The 19,364-nt window shown below is 55.9% G+C and overlaps 1 protein-coding gene across 2 annotated transcripts in view; it reads right to left on the bottom strand.

Annotated features, from left to right (window-relative positions):
• Positions 1-146: 146 nt before the first annotated feature.
• Positions 147-19,364, bottom strand: part of ACAD9 (acyl-CoA dehydrogenase family member 9) — a 37,638-nt gene continuing 18,420 nt past the window's right edge. For both annotated transcript variants that reach the window (XM_036243369.1, XM_036243370.1), the window contains exons 3-18: positions 18,773-18,874; positions 15,604-15,710; positions 13,494-13,594; positions 12,650-12,728; positions 11,529-11,703; positions 8,732-8,805; positions 5,569-5,644; positions 4,474-4,544; positions 4,114-4,233; positions 3,758-3,886; positions 2,794-2,873; positions 2,475-2,601; positions 2,236-2,313; positions 1,558-1,686; positions 906-978; positions 147-345 (exon numbers count right to left, since the gene is read on the bottom strand). In XM_036243369.1, the coding sequence (XP_036099262.1) occupies positions 245-345; positions 906-978; positions 1,558-1,686; positions 2,236-2,313; positions 2,475-2,601; positions 2,794-2,873; positions 3,758-3,886; positions 4,114-4,233; positions 4,474-4,544; positions 5,569-5,644; positions 8,732-8,805; positions 11,529-11,703; positions 12,650-12,728; positions 13,494-13,594; positions 15,604-15,710; positions 18,773-18,874 (1,622 nt within the window). In that variant the 3' untranslated portion in view covers positions 147-244. The remainder of the gene's footprint in view (positions 346-905; positions 979-1,557; positions 1,687-2,235; positions 2,314-2,474; positions 2,602-2,793; positions 2,874-3,757; positions 3,887-4,113; positions 4,234-4,473; positions 4,545-5,568; positions 5,645-8,731; positions 8,806-11,528; positions 11,704-12,649; positions 12,729-13,493; positions 13,595-15,603; positions 15,711-18,772; positions 18,875-19,364) is intronic.

Genomic DNA, 19,364 nt, shown 5'->3' with positions numbered 1-19,364 from the left:
GAAACCCCAGGTCTCCGCAGCCCCACCCTCCCCTCAGGGCCTGGGACAGTACGTCAGGCAGCAGTGCCCGCAGGTCAAGCCGAGAGGCCTCCTTGGACCAGGAGGAAGATGTCCAGGTGAAGACCGGGAAGAAACAGTTCAACTTGAAATACCCGCAGGTTCCACAGCTTCTGGAAAAGCGAGTTGTCCAGCAACAGGCTGCGTCCTGGGGGCTGGTGGCGGCAGGGAGCACCGTCCCTCAGCTTCAGGACGTCCGGTCCAGAGGGTGGGCACAGATGTATGCTCGCCTCTCTAGGACCTGCTGGGACACTTTCTTGATGTGCTCGTCTAGATTTTCCGGAGAATCTGGGAGGGAAAAAGACAGTGGGTGACCTTTCTCCTCATGATAACAGGAATGTTGCCGGAGCATTTTTTCCAACAGTCAGCCTGTGGGTAACCCCACCACCCCTCCAACCCCAGGAAGGAATCCGGACTACACATAGAGGCTTTATTCCAAGTGACCAAGGGCTCGTCCTGCTCCCTAAAATCTCCAGATCTCGTGGGAGAGGGCACTCGCTCAACAGAAGGCCCTTTGCGATCCAAGCCTGTGGCTGCAGGGGACCCGTTGCCCCTCTGCACAGCACGACGCGCCCTCCACACCCTCCTCGCAGCAGGTGGCTCTGCAGGGACACAGGACATGAAGCCCGAGGCCAGGAGGAGGACCTCAGCCGTCTCTCAGGCACCCGGCAGCAGGCTGAGAAGAGCCCCGCGCGGGCGAGGGCGGCACAGGGACGGGTGCGAGGGCGGCTCCGCCTGCAGTGCAGGGAAAGGAGGGGCCTCCCCCTCCCCGAGTCGGCCCGGGGCAGACGCAGGCCGTCAGGTGGCCTGGAACAGACCCTCCCTCCTCCCCCAAGCAGCCCACTCACACTTGTCCAGCTGAGAGAGGGAGAGGAGATTCTGGGAATGAGCCTCGGTGCAGAACATGTTGGCCAGCAGAACCTGCCAGAAGCGGGTCAGAGAGAACCCTGAGGTCCCCGGGCCACAGGACTCCCCCCAGGTGGCTGACGGCTCCGCTCCACACGGCCAGGCAGCTGGCTGGGGTCGAGGCCTGGCTCAGAGTCAGTCCTGGGCTCTAATTCCAGCCCTGAGCCAAACTGGCTCTGTCCCGAGGGCCAACGACGCAACATCTCTGAGCCTGTTCCCTCACCTGCGAGACGGACGCTGCAGTGCCCGTGGCCACCGTGGCTCAGTGGCTCATGAAGACCAAACACCCACCCAGCAGCACTGACCGCAGGGCGAGGGGACAGACAGGTGAGGGCTCTGGGTCTGGGCCCATCAGTCCCCACCCTTCTCTCAGGCACAGTCAGCGAACCCTCGGCCTCCAGCTCAGCTGGGCACGGACCTGCCCCCCTCACCCCTCTGGGACCACAGCTGGGTGCCAAGGCCTGGACCTGCCCAGCCCCTCCCACGTGAGACCCCCCATCGGGGCCGTGACACCCTCCCACAACCACCAGGCCGCTAAAGCACCGCAGGACGGAGCCAGTGGGAGCTGCCTGTGGGGCGGGGCGGGTGGGTCACCTCGTGGTCATGGTTCCGGAGTCCTGTCCGCACGGAGCGGCTGGCCCGAGACAGCACGGCCGTCATGCCGTACAGGTTGATGAGGATGTTGGCCACCCGCTTTAAGACCAGCTGCTCCTCCACGATGGTCTGGGGACAGAGGCCCAGGCTGCAGGCCGTCACCTGCGACAACCCCAGTCCCCCCGGCACATCTGCACCCGCCTCTGCGCCCCACTTTGCCTCAGGGGAGGGGCTGACACCGCCTTCCCCTGTGGGCTGACAGGTGTGTCGTGGGGGTCGCTGTCCCATTCGCCGTCTAGATGTGGGCGAGGGTCCAGGACAGACCAGGGCCCACGGCCCCGGCTGAGACGAGAGCTCAGGGGTTAGCACGGCGTCAGCAGCAGAGCATCACAGGTCAGGTCCTGAGATGCAGGCCCTGCTGGGGCCGCCCATCAAATGCAGGGAGCCCCTCACCTGGCGGGTGTTCCCCCAGCAGGGGCTCCCACCCAGCTCGCTCAGCGGTCCCCAAGACAGGCAGCCACAGCCAGCCCTGCCTCCCCAACACCCCTCCACAGTGTAGGATTTCCTCCTCGGCCTGGTTCCAAAGGTGGGTGCTGGTAGAACATCACCTCAGACGGGGACCCATCTCCCCAACCCCACGCGGCAGGGCCTGCAACCCGGTCTGCAGGGTCTGGCTACCTTGCCAAAGCGGAGCAGCAGCGTCTCCACGGTGCGCCCAAAGTAGTACACGTCCTCCTCGAGCTTGCTGGCGCTGTCCTGGAGCCAGAGGGAAGGGCTCAGCGCAGGACCCTCCCCGGGGGGCCCTGTCTGCCCCACGGAGACAGGTGGAGACAGGACATGAGCTGTCCCTCAGCCTGGCTGACCACACCCCTCTGTGAAGGAGTAACCAATCGGCTATACCTGCTGGGCGCACTCACCGCAACACTGGGGTGCACAGCTCCAAGGTTCCCCGTCAGCCCCAAGTCCACGGTTCGACCAAAGGAGTCCCGAAGCCTCTGGCCAACGGTCTCCAGCACAGTGGTCACTCTGCCCTGTTTGAGCTCCCTGCAGAGCCCAGGGCCCCGTCCGATCACCCGCAGGGAAAGCCCAGCTCTGGAGCTTTCAAGGCCCAACACTCACTGGCCGAGGCCCCTGCCCAGCTTCCCTGTCCAGGCAGCCAGCAGTGAGCTCAGCTCTGCAAGGCCCACCCCCTCGTGTCCAGGTGGGACCGAGGAGCAGAGTGGGAGGGGCACTTACTTGATCCTTCCCGTCAGGATGCGGCCGGCGTGCTGCAGGCCCGTCAGGGCGATGTACATCCGGAGAATCTCATTGGTTCCCTGTGGCCAGCAGTGCAGAGGTCAGGAGCTGCCCGTGGAGGTCAGCCACATGCACTGCGCTGACGGGTGGCCGAGCCGGTGCCCATTCACCCACTGGAAGCGATTCAGGCAGGGCTGACCTTGACAGTTCCCCTGGCCCTGGCGCGAGGCCTGAGGTCCTGCTGCCTGGCTGCCCGTCTCCCCTTCCACCCTCCTCACCGGCCCCAGTCCTCCGAGAGGACCAGCCACAAACCCACCAGACTTGCTCACTCTACCTCCGCTCACCGAGAGCGGGCAGGTCCTGTCTGTGCTCAGCCCTCGGCCCTGCCCAGGCCTGGCCGAGTCCTTTCTGCCCCAGGGCCCGGCACACTTGCTTCCTGACACTTCAGTCCCCTCAGAGAGGCACACCTGCCCCTCACTCCCAGGTTTCTGGTTTTCTCCTGGGTCACTCAGTCTACACCATCAGGACCACCAGCACCCCAAAGACAGAAGGTGTCTGAGGTGTCTCTCTGGCCCCGACACCCCTATCTTCCCTGCCCAGGCCCCTCCCAGCACCTTCAGGCTGGTGAACTCATGGGGACAGCAATCAGAGAGCGAGACTGTCGAGCTGGAGAGCCTGGGAGATGACCGCTCCTTACTGAGAAGAGAACCCAGACCCAGACCGACCACTCGCGGCCGAGCCCAGGACAAGATCCCTGCTTGTCCCACCACCGCCGGCAGAAGCAATTGACCACGACCTGCGGCAGGCGGCCAGGAGGGGCAGGCTCAGCAGTGTGGGTCCTGGGAGCGAGACCCTGAGTGAGCTGCTCGGCCTCCGCCTCAGCCTGCCCATCGGCAGCACGGGTCCAGGCAGGACCGAGGAGGGTCAGACGAGAACAGCCAGCTGGGCCCAGCAGAGCACACACCTCGAAGATGAGCAGGATGCGGGCGTCACGCAGCAAGCGCTCGTGCGGGTAGTCCTTCGTGTAGCCCGTGCCTCCGAGGACCTGCAGCGCCTCGCTCACGCACTGCCAGGCCCCCTCCGAGCTGAACACCTGCCACGGACCGAGAGCAAGGCCAGCACAGGTCATGAGGGCCAGCTCCCTTCCAAAAGGAGGACCTCAGAACAGGGCAGCGTGGCCGGGGACGGAGCGGGAGGCTCGACAGCGCACTGGGCTTGGAGGTGAGTCCGGGACAGGCGGGAGCCCTGACTGGCCTCACTGGGTGGCCCCGGGACCGGCTGAATAAGGAGCTTTCCTCGGCCCCCGTTTGCTGGGATCACCTTCACCATGGCAGCCTCGACGGAGCAGTCAGGAAACCCGGGTTGGTCCAGCATCCCCGCAGTGAGGTAGGTCATACTCTCTAGGACATAAGCCTTCTGAGCCAGCAAGGCAAACTTTTCCTGGAGTATTCAGAAAAAAACACAATCAAGAAGTACTTTACATGTGCTGAGACCCAAACGTGCCCACCAGCAGAGAAGGAAATTAAGTCCAAAACCTCACGGGACACCAGAGAACCAAGCCTGAGCATCCACAAAGGGGTGTCCCACAGATAAAGCCTGGTCCTCTGCCCGTCACGGCACAGACACCGGACGACCACGCTCACCCTGAAACTGACGCGTGTGCCTGGACAGCCTGCTCACCTGGATCAGCCCAAACTCGCTGAGTCTCCTGCTGAACTGTCTCCTCGTGCAGGCGAACTCGGCAGTGGTTTCTGAGGGGGGCAGAGTGTTTGGAAGGGAGTTTTCGGGCTGCCCTAAGGGGTGTCCTGAGGCTGTCATCACTGCCTCCGAGCACCCAGGCAGGAGCCTGAGACACGTACGGGACACGGGTCTGCCGAGCCCACGCACCCCGACGGCCAGAGCTCCCGCTGCCCAGTCAGTCCCGGGGAAGGAGGGCCATGCACGCCTGGTGGTGCTGCAGCCGTGGCGGCCGGGGGAGTCAGTGCAGAGTCAGATGCAGGCTCGAGCCTGGCACTTTCTCTCCAGCGGGGAGTCTGAGCCAAAGACCACGGGCAGCTCGGCAAGTGAGCTGAGCCCTGAGCTCTCGCCTGACAGGTGCTGCCTGGCAAACCCCACCCTCTGAGCAGCAGTCTCCCCGTCTACAGGGTGGAAGTAAGAGCCCAAAACAGCCTTCCCAGCCCACCTTGCTCGTAAGCAATCAACGGTATGTGGCCCCTGGGGAACCCCGACCATGCGCACCAGGGCCCCCTGCGCTTCCCACACAGCTGACATAGTGATGCTCTGCGCCCAACAAAACCCAATAGGACTATCTCAGGTTCACTGGCAAAGGAAAATGCAGATTTCAGGCATCCTAACAGAAAACATCAACAGAAGATCAAGAAGCTGAGATATCTGGGTTCCTCACCCACTGTGGAAAGGGCCACCTACAAAACAGGGATCTTGGGAGACTCAGGGCTAAGGTCCACAGGTGTCTGGCTCACACCTGGATGTTCACTGAGCAGCTCCGCCCTTATCGGTCAGAGCAGCTGCCCCTCCCCCTCTGGCAGCTGCGCCCCCCACCCCCTCTGAGCAGGTGCAATAGAGGCTGAAGCATGGACACTGAGCCTGTGGGGACACCCCAAGTACACCCTCTGATCTAAACTGGGCCCAGACCTGCTGCAGAGAGCACAGGCCAGGGGGGCTCAGCAGCAGCCTCCCCGCCATGGCAGCCTCCAGGCTGGGGTGCAGGCGGCAGGGACACGGCTGAGCCAGGGCCCCTGTCCCTCACCCACCTACCGATCAGTCTCTTGAGCATCCCGACCACACAGCTGCCCATGGAGAACCGCCCGCTGTTGAGGATGCTCACGGCGACCTGCAGAGACACGAGGGGAGCTCGCTGAGCCCACGCCCTGAGTCCAGCTCCCACACTGCTGGGCACCCCAGGACCCCGGGGACTGGAGGGGACACCACAGCAGTGCTCGCCTGTTCCCACCAGGTTTGAGAACAGGAGGCAGGTCGGCGTCGAGGGAACCATCCTGCCAGCCCTCACTGAGCAGGCGGAGAGCAGCCCCCTGCAGTGGCTCTCAGACATCCTTGGACTCACCCCTGAGAAAGGACTGGGACCCCCTCATTCCAAAAGAACAGGCCAATTCTCTGTCCCGGGGAAAGTAGCAGTGACTGAGCTCACAGGCACGAGCTGCTCAGACTCCAACAACGCGCCAGCATCAGGACCTCCTCTCACGGGACAACCTGAGGCTCTGGCTGGGGCACGCCCTCCCAAGGTCCCAGCCAGCACCTGCCTGACTCGCAGGGGTGTGTGCTCTAGCCGGCATTTTTGTCATTTTTCGATAAATCCTAATGTAAACCCAAACCAGCTTCAGACTGTAACAAGCTCCCCTTCCCAGTGTGAGCTCCCCGCCTGTGCGGATGGGGAGCAGCTGGTGGGGAGGGGAAGGCACGCAGCCTACGTACCTGACTCCCCAGATCCGTGGTGCACCCTCCACAGGCTGCACGCACACAGCCAAGCAGCTGACTAGGCCACAGGTGGTCAGTGGTAGAACGGGGGCGTAAAGGGGTACACGAGCCCAGTGGGTGGGTGTGGGGAGAGGGAATGTTGGGCAGCACATGTGCCCACCCGAGGAGAACCTTGAGCTGGGCCTCCCCGGCCACCCCAGGGCCCGAGCCTTACGGATCAGCCGAGCGGCCATGTGCGGACAGGGCCCCTCGCGTGCTCACGTGCCAGGGAGAACCTCAGGCTGGACTCTTGGCCGCCCTCACGCTGCCCCGCGGTCACCCTGAGGCAACTCCTGCAGGGAACCTGCCGCCTTCTTTCCACCAACTGACCCGACCCTGCCGTGCGAGCAGACCGCACACCCCGGGCACCTCGCTCACGCGCAGCAGACCCGTCTGTCTCCCGGCTGTAGCTCTTTGGATCAGACAAATGCTTTTAATTCCTGGTTACAGTCTACAGCTGGTTTGGGTTTACATTAGGATTTATTGGTAAATGACAAAAACGCTGGCTAGAGCACACACACCAGACGTTTAAGGGACAGATGGTCTTTCTTTATGAAGATCTGGAAAGATGAGCACCAGCAATGTGGACAACGGATGCCAAGTCTTGGGGACAGGTTCCAGGGGGTTCGCTTTCTCTTTGTCTGTGTTCTCGAAGTCGTGTATGGTCTGGGTGACCCGAGTAGCAAACAAGCCGCCACTGCACACAGATGCTGCTGTCTGTCCTTCCGCCTCTACCACTGTCTGCTCCTCGTGCACCGAGCAGCGTCTCGACAGCACTGGGGAGGAACGCATTGCTTTGTTCCCTGCTTCACAGCCGAAGGGGGCCAGACACTCACCTGGGTGACCCAGTGCATGAGTGGGGGCAGCAAACAAAGAGATTTAAAAATGGGCAATGGAACCCGGCTGGTGTGGCTCAGTGGTTTAGCATCAACCCATGACCAAGAGCTTTGATTCCCAGTCAGGACACATACCCAACTTGTGGGCCAAATCCCCAGTGGGGGGTGTGCAGTCGATGTTCTCTCTCATCGATGTTTCCATCTCTCTCCCTCTCCCTTCCTCTCTCTCTCTAAAATCAATAAAGAAAAAAAAAATGGACAATGGATTTGAAAAGACATTTCTCCAAACATATTCAAATGGCAAATAAATGCATGAAGAGACGCAACACTAGCCACTGGGGAAATGCAAATGAACCACAACGAGATACGACATCACACAGGATGACGGCTGTGAGTGTTTGAATGGACAAGTGTCGGTGCGGATGCAGGGAACTAGAGCCGCCCACAGTGCTGGAAGGTAAGTGGTGCAGCCACCGTGGAAGCAGCCGGGTCGCTCCTCAGACAGTGAACATAATCACCATGTGACCCAGAAATTTCACTTCTAGGCAAATACCCAACAGAACTGAAAACATACTGTTCACACAGCCCTGGCCAGTGTGGCTCAGCGGTTAGAGCGTCGGCCTGTGGTCCAGAGAGACCTGGGTTTGGTTCCCACTAGGGGCATGTACCTCGATTGCAGTTTGTCCCCGGCCCTGGTTGGGTCGTGTGGGTGGCAGCTACTCGATGTGTCCCTTTCACGTCGATGTTTCTCTTTCTCTCTCTCTCTCTCTCCCTCCCACTCTATCTGAACAAAATATGGAGAATGTCCTCAGGTGAGGATTAAAAAAAAAAGAAAACATACTGTTCAAACAAAAGTTCGTACACACATGTTCATAGCAGCATTACTAATAATGGCAAAGAGGTAGAAACAACACAAATGTCCATCAGCTGATAAATGAATAAACAGAATGTGGTCTATCCACAGTAGAGTATCACTTAGCCTGTAAAAGGAATGACAAATGCTACAACTTGGATAACCTGTGAGAATGTAATGCTATACGAAAGAAGCCAAACACAAAAAGCCACATAAAGATACAATTATGTGATGTGTTCAAAATAGGCAAATCCATAAAGGCAGAGATTGAAACGGTGGTTGCTGAGGGATGGAGATGGGTGGCATTTTTCCTGGGGTGCTGGAGTGTTCTGGAATCGGACCATGGTGATGGTTACACAACCCAGTGTATTAAAAACAACCAATGTGTACAATTGAAAATGGTGAATTATATATTATATGAATTACCTGTCAATAAAAATATAATAATAAATCTGACTCAAAAACACCCCACAAAACTAAGAAACCTTAGGGCTTCAGGATCGGGGTGACGCACAGAGAACCTGAGCTTCTCGGTGCCTGCTGGCCTGCGGTCTCACGCTGGCTGGAGAGCGTCCTGTCCCTACTCAAGACTGACAAAGCCTCCCAGGGACCTAGTTCTCACCACACATCCCTGCTCTGGGAGCCCATCTCCCCCCTTCCAAAGGGACCACACGGCAAGCAGGACGGACAGGAAGCTGGGCCCACAGGGGCCCCGAGAAACTGCACAGCACTCCTGTGGGCTGCTGCTGCAACTCACCTTGAACCCGCCTCCAACTTCTCCCAGAACATTCTCAATGGGCACCTGGGTGTTTTCAAAATGGACTTCACACGCTGCAAAACAGTCACAGACCATAAATGCAAACTGCTCTGCACTGACCCACAGGCGTGAAATGCATTCATTCATTCACTCTGCCTCTACTGACAGGGCAGGACAGACAGGCGCGGTTCCTGTCCACATGGAGCTCACACTTCAGTTAGGCAGATAACTACAAGGCGCTGTGCGCTCTGTGCTGTGTTAGGTGTGATGGGTGCAATAAGCACAGCACGGTGACGAATGGAGGCTGCAGGGCGTGGGTGATGCCACCTGCACTGGGGTCTCTGCCAGGCTTCCCTAAGGTGAGGCTGACGGATGGGAGAGCCAGGCAGACGGAGCAGCGAGGCGGCTCAGCGCTCCCTACGGCCCGGCCAAGGCCCTCGCTCTGTTCAGATGCAACCTGGCTCTGCGTCTGTGGAAGCAGCAGACTGGCCTTTCCCTGCCCGCGATGCCAGGTCTGGTCACGTGACTCGAGGTGGCCAGGGGCACGGAGCCCACCCTTCGTGAGCGGAGACCGTGACTGTGCTGATCCAGTCTGGCTCCTTGGGCCCTGCTGTGAGGACTCGCTCCAGCATGTTCAAGAAAACATGCCTGGACCCAACCCACAGCACCCGGGAACTATGGGAGAGAAATAAATGCCGAGATCTGGGTGGTTTCCGAGGTCGCTACCACAGAAGCGACCGACAACTAGCAGACCTCACCGTGAGGGCCGCATGTTGAAGAACTGGAGGTCAGGGTGACGGGAGAAGGGGCAGGAAGGGACTGAGCTGCTCTCCCGTGTTCTCTGTGAAAGTGTCTTCTGTGTTATGTCCTAAAGACATGCTGGAGAAAAGGCAGCCCAGAACAGGGAAGTCATGGCTCAAGTAGCCAAGCTCTTTGAAAGAAAAACCAAGTGTGGGCAGCCAGGTTCTGTTGACCTTCCATTCTACAATTACAGCCGCGTTCAAATGGCTGGTTCTGAAACACAATGAAATGCCCATCTCTCTGGCCACGGGTCCACGCATGGCTCGAGCACATGGGCTGAGGCTCAGGCCCTTCTCCTAGCAGCTCTTGCTCCTTCACAGGATGCTGTGTGTGGGGAGGATCCTTCTTCCCTCTCTGACCTCATCTTGTGCCATCCAGGCCCTTCTCATGGGGCCACTGCTAATCCCAGTGGGCAGCACCTCCCCGGACCTCAGTGCGGACAGTGCCCACTGTGGAGCACAGTGGCAGGCCTGCTGCCTCCCTCAGCCCCGCACTCTGGCTGCCTTTTCCCCACCAGCACACTGAGCTCTTTCTTGGCTCAGGGCCTCTGAACCTGTCCTTCCTCTGCTGGAACATCCACTGCTCAACAGGCAGCATCAGTCAAACAAAACCTCCCAGGGGCTGGTTGTAACCACACACTCCCTCCTCTGGGAGCCAACTCTCTCCTTTCCAACAGTGTGCTCCACTTGTTGAAGAGACTGTCATTACTCCATTGTACATTTTCACCTCTTTTATCTAGTCGTCTATTGGTGGACACTTGGGTCGCTTCTGTATCTTGGCTACTGTAAATAATGATGCAATGAACACAGTGGTGCAGATATAGTCATTCTGTTCAGAACCAGAACAAATAATCCTGAAGTTGATATTGAACAAAAAACCCCAAACAGCCAAAGTTATCTTGAGAAAGCAATACAAAGTTGTTGGCATCACACTCCCTGATTTCAAACTACACTGCAAAGCTATAATAATCGAAACAGTATCGTGCTGGCAAAACAAAAACAAAAACAGACACATAGACCAGAAGAAGAGAATAGAGAGCCCAGAAATAAACATGCACTTACATGGCAACCAATCTACGACAAAGGAGGTAAAAATGGACAATGGAGTCATGAGTCTCCTCAACAAGTGGTGTTGGAAAAACTGGACAGATACATGCAAAAACGTGACACTGGGCGACTCTCTGGCACCGTGCACAAGAATGAGGTCACAGTGGTCACAGACTGGACCTCCTGTGACACTGCACAGGGAAGAGACTGTCCGACATCAGCTGGAGCGATGTCCTTGTGGACACACCCCCTGAGCAGGGGAGAAAAGCACCAGTGAGCACACGCACTGCAGCAAACTCGAAGCTTCTGCACAGCAGAGAGAACAAAAGACAAGCCTACTGAGTGGGGAAATAGATTTCAAATGATAAGGGGTTGATATACAAAATATTTAAGAAACTCACGAAACTCAATCACAAAAAGTAAACGACGTGATAGAAAAATGAACAAAGAACATAAAGATATTTATCCAATGAGAACATACAGAGTAAAGGTGCTCAGTCTCACTGGTCATCAGGGAAATGCCAATCAAAACTACACTTAGATATCACCTCACACCAATCAGAATTGCTACCATAAGAAGGCAACAGATAACATGTGCGGGCGAGGAGTTGGAGAACAGGGAACTCTTGAGAGCTGCTGGTGGGGTCCAGTCCTTGTGGTGAACAGTATGATGATTCCTCAAAAAATTAAAAATATACCATCAACCCAGCAATTATACTTCTGGGCATTTATTGAAAGAAAATAAGAACATGAATTCAAACAGACAGATGCACCCCTATGTTCATCGCAGCACTACTTAGACCACCATCATGGCATTCTTATTTTGACTTTGTAAAATGTTTAAGTACAATCAAACCTACTTAAATCTCATTTTATCTCAACATTTGGATAGGGCTAAAGGGTCTCTCTCTCTCACACACACACACACACACACACACACAGAAACTTACTGTTGGAGCCACGGACGCCTAACTTATCCTCGGGCTTCCCGTTAGTGACTCCACCAAAGTCTCTTTCTACTATAAATGCTGTCATTTTGTCTTTTACTGAGCCGTCAGAATCAACAATGCTGGTCTTAGCAAAAACAGTAAAAATATTGGCAAGTCCTCCATTGGTGATCCAGACCTGAAGGAAAAAGCAAAAGAACGTTGGAGAAAACCAAACTATCATGAGCCACCTCTAAGTCCCTTCTCTGCCACAATACAGCAAACTGCCCATCAAACCCCAGCACAGAGCATGAGCCCTGGCTCTGGGACGCCCAGCTGCATGCGGAGCACAGGTGCTCCGCCCGGTCTCTCCACAGTGCAGACTGTCCCGAGAGACATGGGGGACAGTGAGTGTGTTGGGGGGGGGGGGGAGTATCCAATGGTTCTACGACATTCAAGCTCCAGCACTAAACAAAAGGGTGTCCTCAGGAAAGGGGGATGGGGACAGAAAGGAGCAAGGAGATGGGGGGAAAGAAAGCAGAAAGGAAGGGAGAGGTGAAGACAGGCTTCTCAACACACTGCATCTGTGGAACTCTGGACCTGAATTCAAGCAAACAGCTCACAAAGAAAAAGGTCTGAGATCATCAGAGAAATGTGAATGCTGACTAGACAGTAAGGAAGTAAGAGTCCTGCCTGGAAGATGCTGAAACAGGCACGGATGCAGGCCGGAGGTGGGGACGCTGACGGAGACAGGACTGGCTGAAAGCTAACTGCTGAAGGTGGGTGACGGGTACACAGCAGTTCACTGTACGAAACTTTTGTGTATGTTTTAAAATTTTCATAATAAAAAAAGTTTACAAACAAACACCAAAGAGCAGCAGCTACGGGAGGTAACGGGTCCATGGACACATTCAGACTGTGCAGCCAGACTTCCTGGCTCCAGTCCCGTCCCTGCCGCTGAGCACAGACGTCTGCTGAGCCTCTGAGTCCCTTTCTCCTTCCAAAAGAGGAAAGTGGCATCCATCCAAGAAGCAATGGTCCGAAGATGATGTGCGCCCTGCGTGCCCTGGGGCGTGGGGCGTGGGGCGTGGGGCGGGCATGGAGCTGAAGGCCGCGGCCGAGGCCCGGAGGCTGTGCAGCAGTACCTTGGAGCCGTTCAGCACGTAGCACTTCCCGTCCTCGCTTAGTGATGCCCTGGTCCGGATGGAGGCCACGTCACTGCCACTGCAGGGACAGAAACAGGCTGCTGGGGTGACGCTGGGAATCGAGAAGAATGGTTTGGAAGGCCCCAAAATAAAGGTTTCTACTTCGCAAACTTAAAATAAGAGCAGATTATAAACACATCCAGCTTTTCGGACCACAGGGCACCTGTCCCGGTTCTTCCACTCTGCCGCTGCGGCACGAAGGCAGGTCTCACTAACACTCTCTTTACAAAAGCAGGTGGCAGGTGGATTTTATCACATCAGGTGAAAGAGTGGCATGAAGAAAAACCGGCTTAGGTTTAAATATGTGCTAAAAAGAGACTCATCAAAACCCCCGTGAGGACGAGTTCCGGGCACCCCAGACCCCAGGCGGAGGGAAGCAAGACGAAGTGTGGTCCAGACAACGAACGTGCAGTCAGCAGCCCTGGCCCCTCGCCCGCCGTGCTCCGTCCGGCATGTGACCTCGGGCTCGGCACACAGCCTCCCTGAACCTCAGCCCTCGTCTGCACAAGGGACGTGCCACCCGCCCTCCGTCTCGGAGCTGCTTCAAGGTCCTGGAAGCAGCTGCTGCACACACAACATGGTCACCCGACAGGTGCTGTCAGGCATCCTCACTCAGCTCGCACTGGGACGGAGAGACAGGCGTGAGAGGGCTGGGAACAAAAGCTGCTGAGTTGACCCCTGGAAGGTCTCAGAGAGAGAAGGAGCGAAAGCCAGCATCTGCCCAGCAAAGACGACAGCCCTCGCCCCCTGCACCCCAGGAGACGCTGCTCCATGCCAAGCAGACCTGGCTGGCTCCGTCAGGCAGAAAGCGGCGATGTGCTCCCCAGATGCCAACTTGGGCAGATACTTGGCCTTCTGCTCCTCACTGCCGACCAGGAGGATCCCCTAAGGAGACACACACAGGCTGACTTCAGCTGGAGACAGACTGTGAAACGTGCCTGGGACCATGCTTCTGAAGCAGCACAGGGGACCTCGGCTCCCAAACCTTACTCGTTCCGGGAGGCTGTTCAAAAACCGAAGCACTTTTCCATTAGAAATGATGTCAATCGGCCTGGCCGGTGTGGCTCAGCGGTTAGAGCGTCGGCCTGCGGTCCAGAGAGACCCGGGTTCGGTTCCCGCTAAGGGCATGTACCTCGGTTGCAGTTTGTCCCTGGCCCTGGTTGGTCGTGCGGGTGGCAGCCACTCGATGTGTTTCTTTCACATCGATGTTTCTTTCTCTCTTTCTCCCTCCAACTCTATCTGAACAAAAAAATGGAAAGGTGTCCTTGGGTGAGGATAAAAAAAGAAATGATGTAAATCGAATTCATCCACTCCAGATCCCCAAAATGATTCCGTTTTATCCTTTCCTATATACGATACATGTCTAATCTACTGTTTAGTCTATAAATAAATACTTTATTCCGGCGGTGTGGCTCAGGGGTTTAGCATCGACCCTGCACCAAGAGGTCGCCAGTTCAATTCCTGGTTGGAGCACATGCCCAGGTTGTGGGCCTGATCCCCAGGGGGGGGCATGCAGGAGGCAGCCAGTCGATGTTCTCTCATCGATGTTTCTCTCTCTCCCTTGCCCTCTGTCTAGAATCAATTTAAAGAATAAATAATTAAATACTTTAACAACATAAAGAACATAAAATATAGATGAAAACTTAGCAGAAAGGAAATAAAATGTCCAGTAAAAAATGAAAATTTAGCCCTGGCCGGTTTGGCTCAGCGGTTAGAGCGTCGGCCTGCGGTCCTGAGAGACCCGGGTTCGGTTCCCGCTAAGGGCATGTACCTCGGTTGCAGTTTGTCCCCGGCCCTGGTTGGTTGTGCGGGTGGCAACCACTCGATGTGTCCCTTTCACGTCGATGTTTCTCTCTCTCTGTTCCTCTCTCTCCCTCCCACTCTGCCTGAACAAAAAATGGAAAAATGTCCTTGGGTGAGGATTAAAAAAAAAAAAAATGAAAATTTAATAATAATAATGAGCAGCAACAAAAGCAAAAAAACACGAGGATATTCACAGCAAAACTCCCTGACTCTTCTCTCGTGTGTCTGTCCCCTGAGAGGCGCCTGGCTGCCCACAGGTGTCGGCAGGAAAGGGCTGTCGGCTGAGAGGCGACTGTGGGGACGGGAGACGTTCGAGAGCCGAGGCCTGACTGTCCTGACCTCATGCTGGAGGGCGCTCCCTGAGTCAGAGCTGGCAGCCTCAGGTAAGAAGTGGGGAACTGCTGGGCAGTCTGGGGAGCCAGACCTCTAGGGACCCGCCCTGAAGGGCACCTCAGAGTGGCCTGGGAGCCCAGCAGAGCTCCGGGCTCAGGCTCGAGGCTTCCATCCAGCTCCTATGTCCCGCCGAGGGTCGGGCAGGGCTGTTCCTCCCCGGAGCCTCCAGCGCCTCACCTACACACAGGGGGGCTCCTACCCACGGGAGGGGCGCTCTGGATAAAAAGACAGGGAAGTGCTAGAGCCGCACCGCACAGAGGCGGTGTCCAGTGAATGTCCGCGCTGCCCGCCACTCTCGGTGCCGAGTGAACGGCTGCAGCACAAGGCCTCACCGCGAGGGCCCAGCAGGCTGTGCTCCGCTCACTCGGCTCCCACACAGGGCAGAGCCGCCCAAGTCGCTGGCGGCGGCACGAGCGGGGCGACCTGAAGCTGCCCTGAGTGCTGAGCCGGTGGCGGAGGGAGACGCGCACCGACAGCAGCAGGAGCTGGGGGGCTCGCGTCCCGGGGACGACAGGCCTGCGGAGGCAGCGGCAGCGGCTGGGCTCCGCGGGAGGAGGGTTCGAAGGGAAGGACCGCAGGCTGGGAGGGGACGTGCGCCTCCGAGGCCTGCAGGGCGAGGGGCAGGAGCAGCCCTCCTCCCGCACCCGACAGCCGCTTCCTGAAGGTCCTGAGCCGCAGAGAGCGTCCCAGACGCTGACCTTGAGGCCGAGAGTCTGGTGTGCTGCCAGGGTCACAGTGATGGACCCGTCGTGGCTGATGATCTCCGACAGCCGCGCGTACATGGTGTTGGAGAGGCCCAGGCCACCTGGAGGAGAAGCAGACTAGCTTTACTTACGGTCCCGCCCCAAATTCCTCCCGTTAAAGGCAAACAGCTTTACTGGTCTTTTCTGATTATAAACAAATGGCAGATCACCATTTTACAAAATCACAATACAGAAAGGTACAAGGAAAGCAAAAGTCACCCATAAACATCACTCAGCACTTCTGTGTATATCCTGTTAGAATTCTTCTAGGCATATGAGCATATACAAATATCTTTTTAACATAAAAAAAATCTGTAATACAAAAATATAAAAATATCCTCACATTACATCATCTAATATGCTGTGAGTGCCTCCTGTCAGAATCAGATCTCTGTAAAATGAGCTCCCCAGCATCGCAGTCCCCGTGTCTAGCTGACCAGGACAGAGACTCCCTGCCGTGGCAGGGCTGACACCCAGGTGGGCCGGCCTCACTGCGAGGCTGTCCTGTACTGCAGTATGTTTGGCAGCACCCTCGGCCTCCACCACTCAATGCGAGAAGTTTTCCCTCCCCACGGTTTGACCACAAAATATTCTCTATTGTCAAATGTCTGCTGGGGGACAAATCGCCCTGACTGGGAATCACTGTCCAGGAGTGAAAAGACAAAGATTAAAGGAACAGAAACAAATCTCCACTGAACGTGTATGTTTTGCTTTTCATCTTCAACTGCCACAGGTGGCTGGTGGCCACGTGTGCATCTCACAGTGGTAAACTGAGGCCTGAGGTCGCTGGGCCCTGAACTCAGGGTGTGTGGGGTGCGGGCACAGGAGCCACCATCCCACAAAGGGAAGGGCTGAGTCCACCTGAGCGGACTGGCCCTGCCTGGCGTGAGGGCTCTGCAGGACCACTGCCCCCTGCCCGCTTGTTTCAATCAAAGCACTTGTACTTATTTTATATACTGAGAGAGTCAGTTTTGTTTGTTAAATAACTCAATTCCGACGCTTTCCCCCCAGAAGTTATCTATCACTCAAGTCACGGGGGCAGCAAGCACGTGGGGAAGGGCGACAGGTGGGTGGAGACTGCCGGTGGAGGGAGAGCTGAAGGGCAGGAAGGAGCCTCGACAGGCCGGGGTGGCCACAGGGAACCAGGAAGGAAATGTCGCTCAGTTGGTAGCAAGGCCTCCATTTCCCTGCATGGGGGTTTCCAGCCGCACTTTAGAGTGCTCCAGACTGCGGAAGGTGCCCCAAAGCTTTGGGGGCATGAACATAAGGTTGCTGTTGCCTTCATTTCCCAAAGAAGGGGGGGCCTCAAATGTGACTATTATCACCCATGGCAGGAAGAGCAGGACACAGACGAGAGTGAGGGAGGAGAGCCGAGCAGCCACGCGCACATGAACACACCCCACACGAGCAGGGAAGACGCGCAGATGTAAGAAGACATGTCTGAATTTTACACGGAAACTGTTTGGGAGAAAAATTAAGTACTTTTCATCAATCAAGAAATGACTTTAAAATGACCTGGAAGGGGAGTATGTGTTACTGCCGACCTGGCTATGTCTCGAGCTTTCTCCTGGTGTTTGTTCACTCCGAGCACTTACGTTTTCCAGTGGATGACAGAACCACCACCTCTCCAGCGCTATCCCCACCTGCTTGTTAGCCTGATATTCGATGCAGCCCATGTGTATGGCAGGTGATTCCCTCGTCACCTGTCAGTTATAACACCGACAAGCCTCAGATGTCTGGAGAGAGCGTGGTCCCTGGACCTCACTCAGAGGCTGTGATCCCTGTTAGAAACAGAGTGTGTACCTTCTCCCTGCAGAGGTCTGTGCTGTAAATTCCACCACTAGGAGGAGCAACATCGCTGATTATTCTGTCTTCTGAATAAATGGGGTAATATTTTTACCTGCCTGGAAATGTGATGAAAGGTATCTCATAGGATGACAAGTAAGATACACCAATTAACAGTTTAAAGCAAAGCCATACACATACATATTAAACTAAGATTTAACCTGATTAAAATATGCCTCAGAATCAAGGAAATTAGGTATCACACGAATTTGACCTAAATTTTCACATTTTGTCTCAGGCTGGGTACAATGGGTACTTATTCCACAAACACTGAAGGCCCCCCAGTGTGGCTGCCCAGGTTGAGGTACAGGGACAAGGCAGTGTAACTCGTCTCTCAGGCAAACCAGGCAGGAAGACAGAACATCAACACAGCTCCTCGTTTCTGGGACTCGCTGTGCAAAACCTCCAAATGAACAGCTCACACCCATGAAATGCACCCAGCTCTCGGAGCAGCGCTAACCCTCCCCTGAACCCCTGCTCCCAGCTGATCAGGGCTAAGGGGACGGCTCCGAGAGGTGGTCCGGGGAAGGCTGAGCGTGAGCAGGGCATGGTGAGTGAGCACGCGCATGTGCGACCTGCTGTCTCAGGCATGTCCTGCCCCTCTGAGCACACAGAACTGTCCTGGGACCCTGAGGAGAAAGGCAAGGTCTTCCATGGGAGCTCAGGTGGCACCGCGTGCTCCGTGAGCGGTTTGCACATCCAGAGGACACAGGGCTCCGTGAAGGTCTCCGGGTCCAACCCCCCGAGCCCACAGTTCTAAGCACAGTCAGTGCATTCGCGACAGCAGAACAGGACCAGCCCTTGGTCTGCAAAGGTCAAGCCGGTGCTTTAGATGCACCTTGTGCCCTGCAGCCTGCCCTGCACCAGGATGAGGAGCCGACCCAGGGGAGCCTGGCACCTGGACTCGCACACGGTTAACCCCCAACATGAAGCGAAGTGGTTCCAGGGGCAATGCCTGTGCCTGAGACACCAGAGGGCTGCACCGTGGAGACAACACTGAAGTCAGCCCGCTGGGCTCTGACCGCCCTGCGCTGCCAGAGGCCGCGGCACCGCTGCTGCTGGCCTCCGACCCACTTCCTGCCCCCGGCCCCGGAGCCAGTCCACATGCTCACGAGCCAGCCACCTGGTGTCCAGCCAATGAGAGGTCCTTTCATGGTTCACAGCTTGATCTCAGACACACTGCGTTGAAAGGCTGTCCTTCACAAACAGAACCCTTTTTTGAACAAAAATAGAGTACTTTCTTAAGAGCCAACCAGCAAGGGGTGGTTTAGTTACTTACCATATTCTTCTGGGACTTGTAACCCAAAAACCCCCAGGCTCTTCAGTTTCTTTAGTGTTTCCATTGGGATTTTCCCCTCCTGGTCAATTTTTTTAGAGTCCACTGCCAAGAAGAAATATCTTCATTAAACAAAATATAAGCTATGTTTATACAAATACAAATAAACAGAACAATTTTTGTATAGTATACAATCCATGTCAAAAACTTTAAAATTGGAAATCATCTAGTCATGGTCATTCAGCATGTGTTCAATTTTATCTAACTATGCCCGAAAGACCTGTATTTTGAAAAATTACCATTCCCAGGCTGTACTGTTTCTTCACAGATGAAGAAACAGTACAGCCTGGGAATGGTAATTATTCATTGTGTAAAAACTGCAGCAAAATATACATTTATGAGATGTAAACTTTTCTGCACATTAAATTCAAATTTTAAAAGTCACTAGTGCCTTCTAGGAAATTAGAGAGTAAGCACACGACCCCCAGAACGGCCTTACGGCGCGAGGCTGGAGAGCCCCTCCGACCAGCTGTGGGCCTAGACCTCCCGCTGCCGGACGCCAGGGCTCGTCCTCCCACTCACGACAACACTAAGC

Source organism: Molossus molossus, unplaced genomic scaffold (genome assembly GCF_014108415.1).
Source record: "Molossus molossus isolate mMolMol1 unplaced genomic scaffold, mMolMol1.p scaffold_m16_p_5, whole genome shotgun sequence".
Lineage (NCBI taxonomy): Eukaryota > Metazoa > Chordata > Mammalia > Chiroptera > Molossidae > Molossus > Molossus molossus.
The sequence above is the reverse complement of the archived record's forward strand: the minus strand, read 5'-3'. Positions and strand labels throughout refer to the sequence as shown.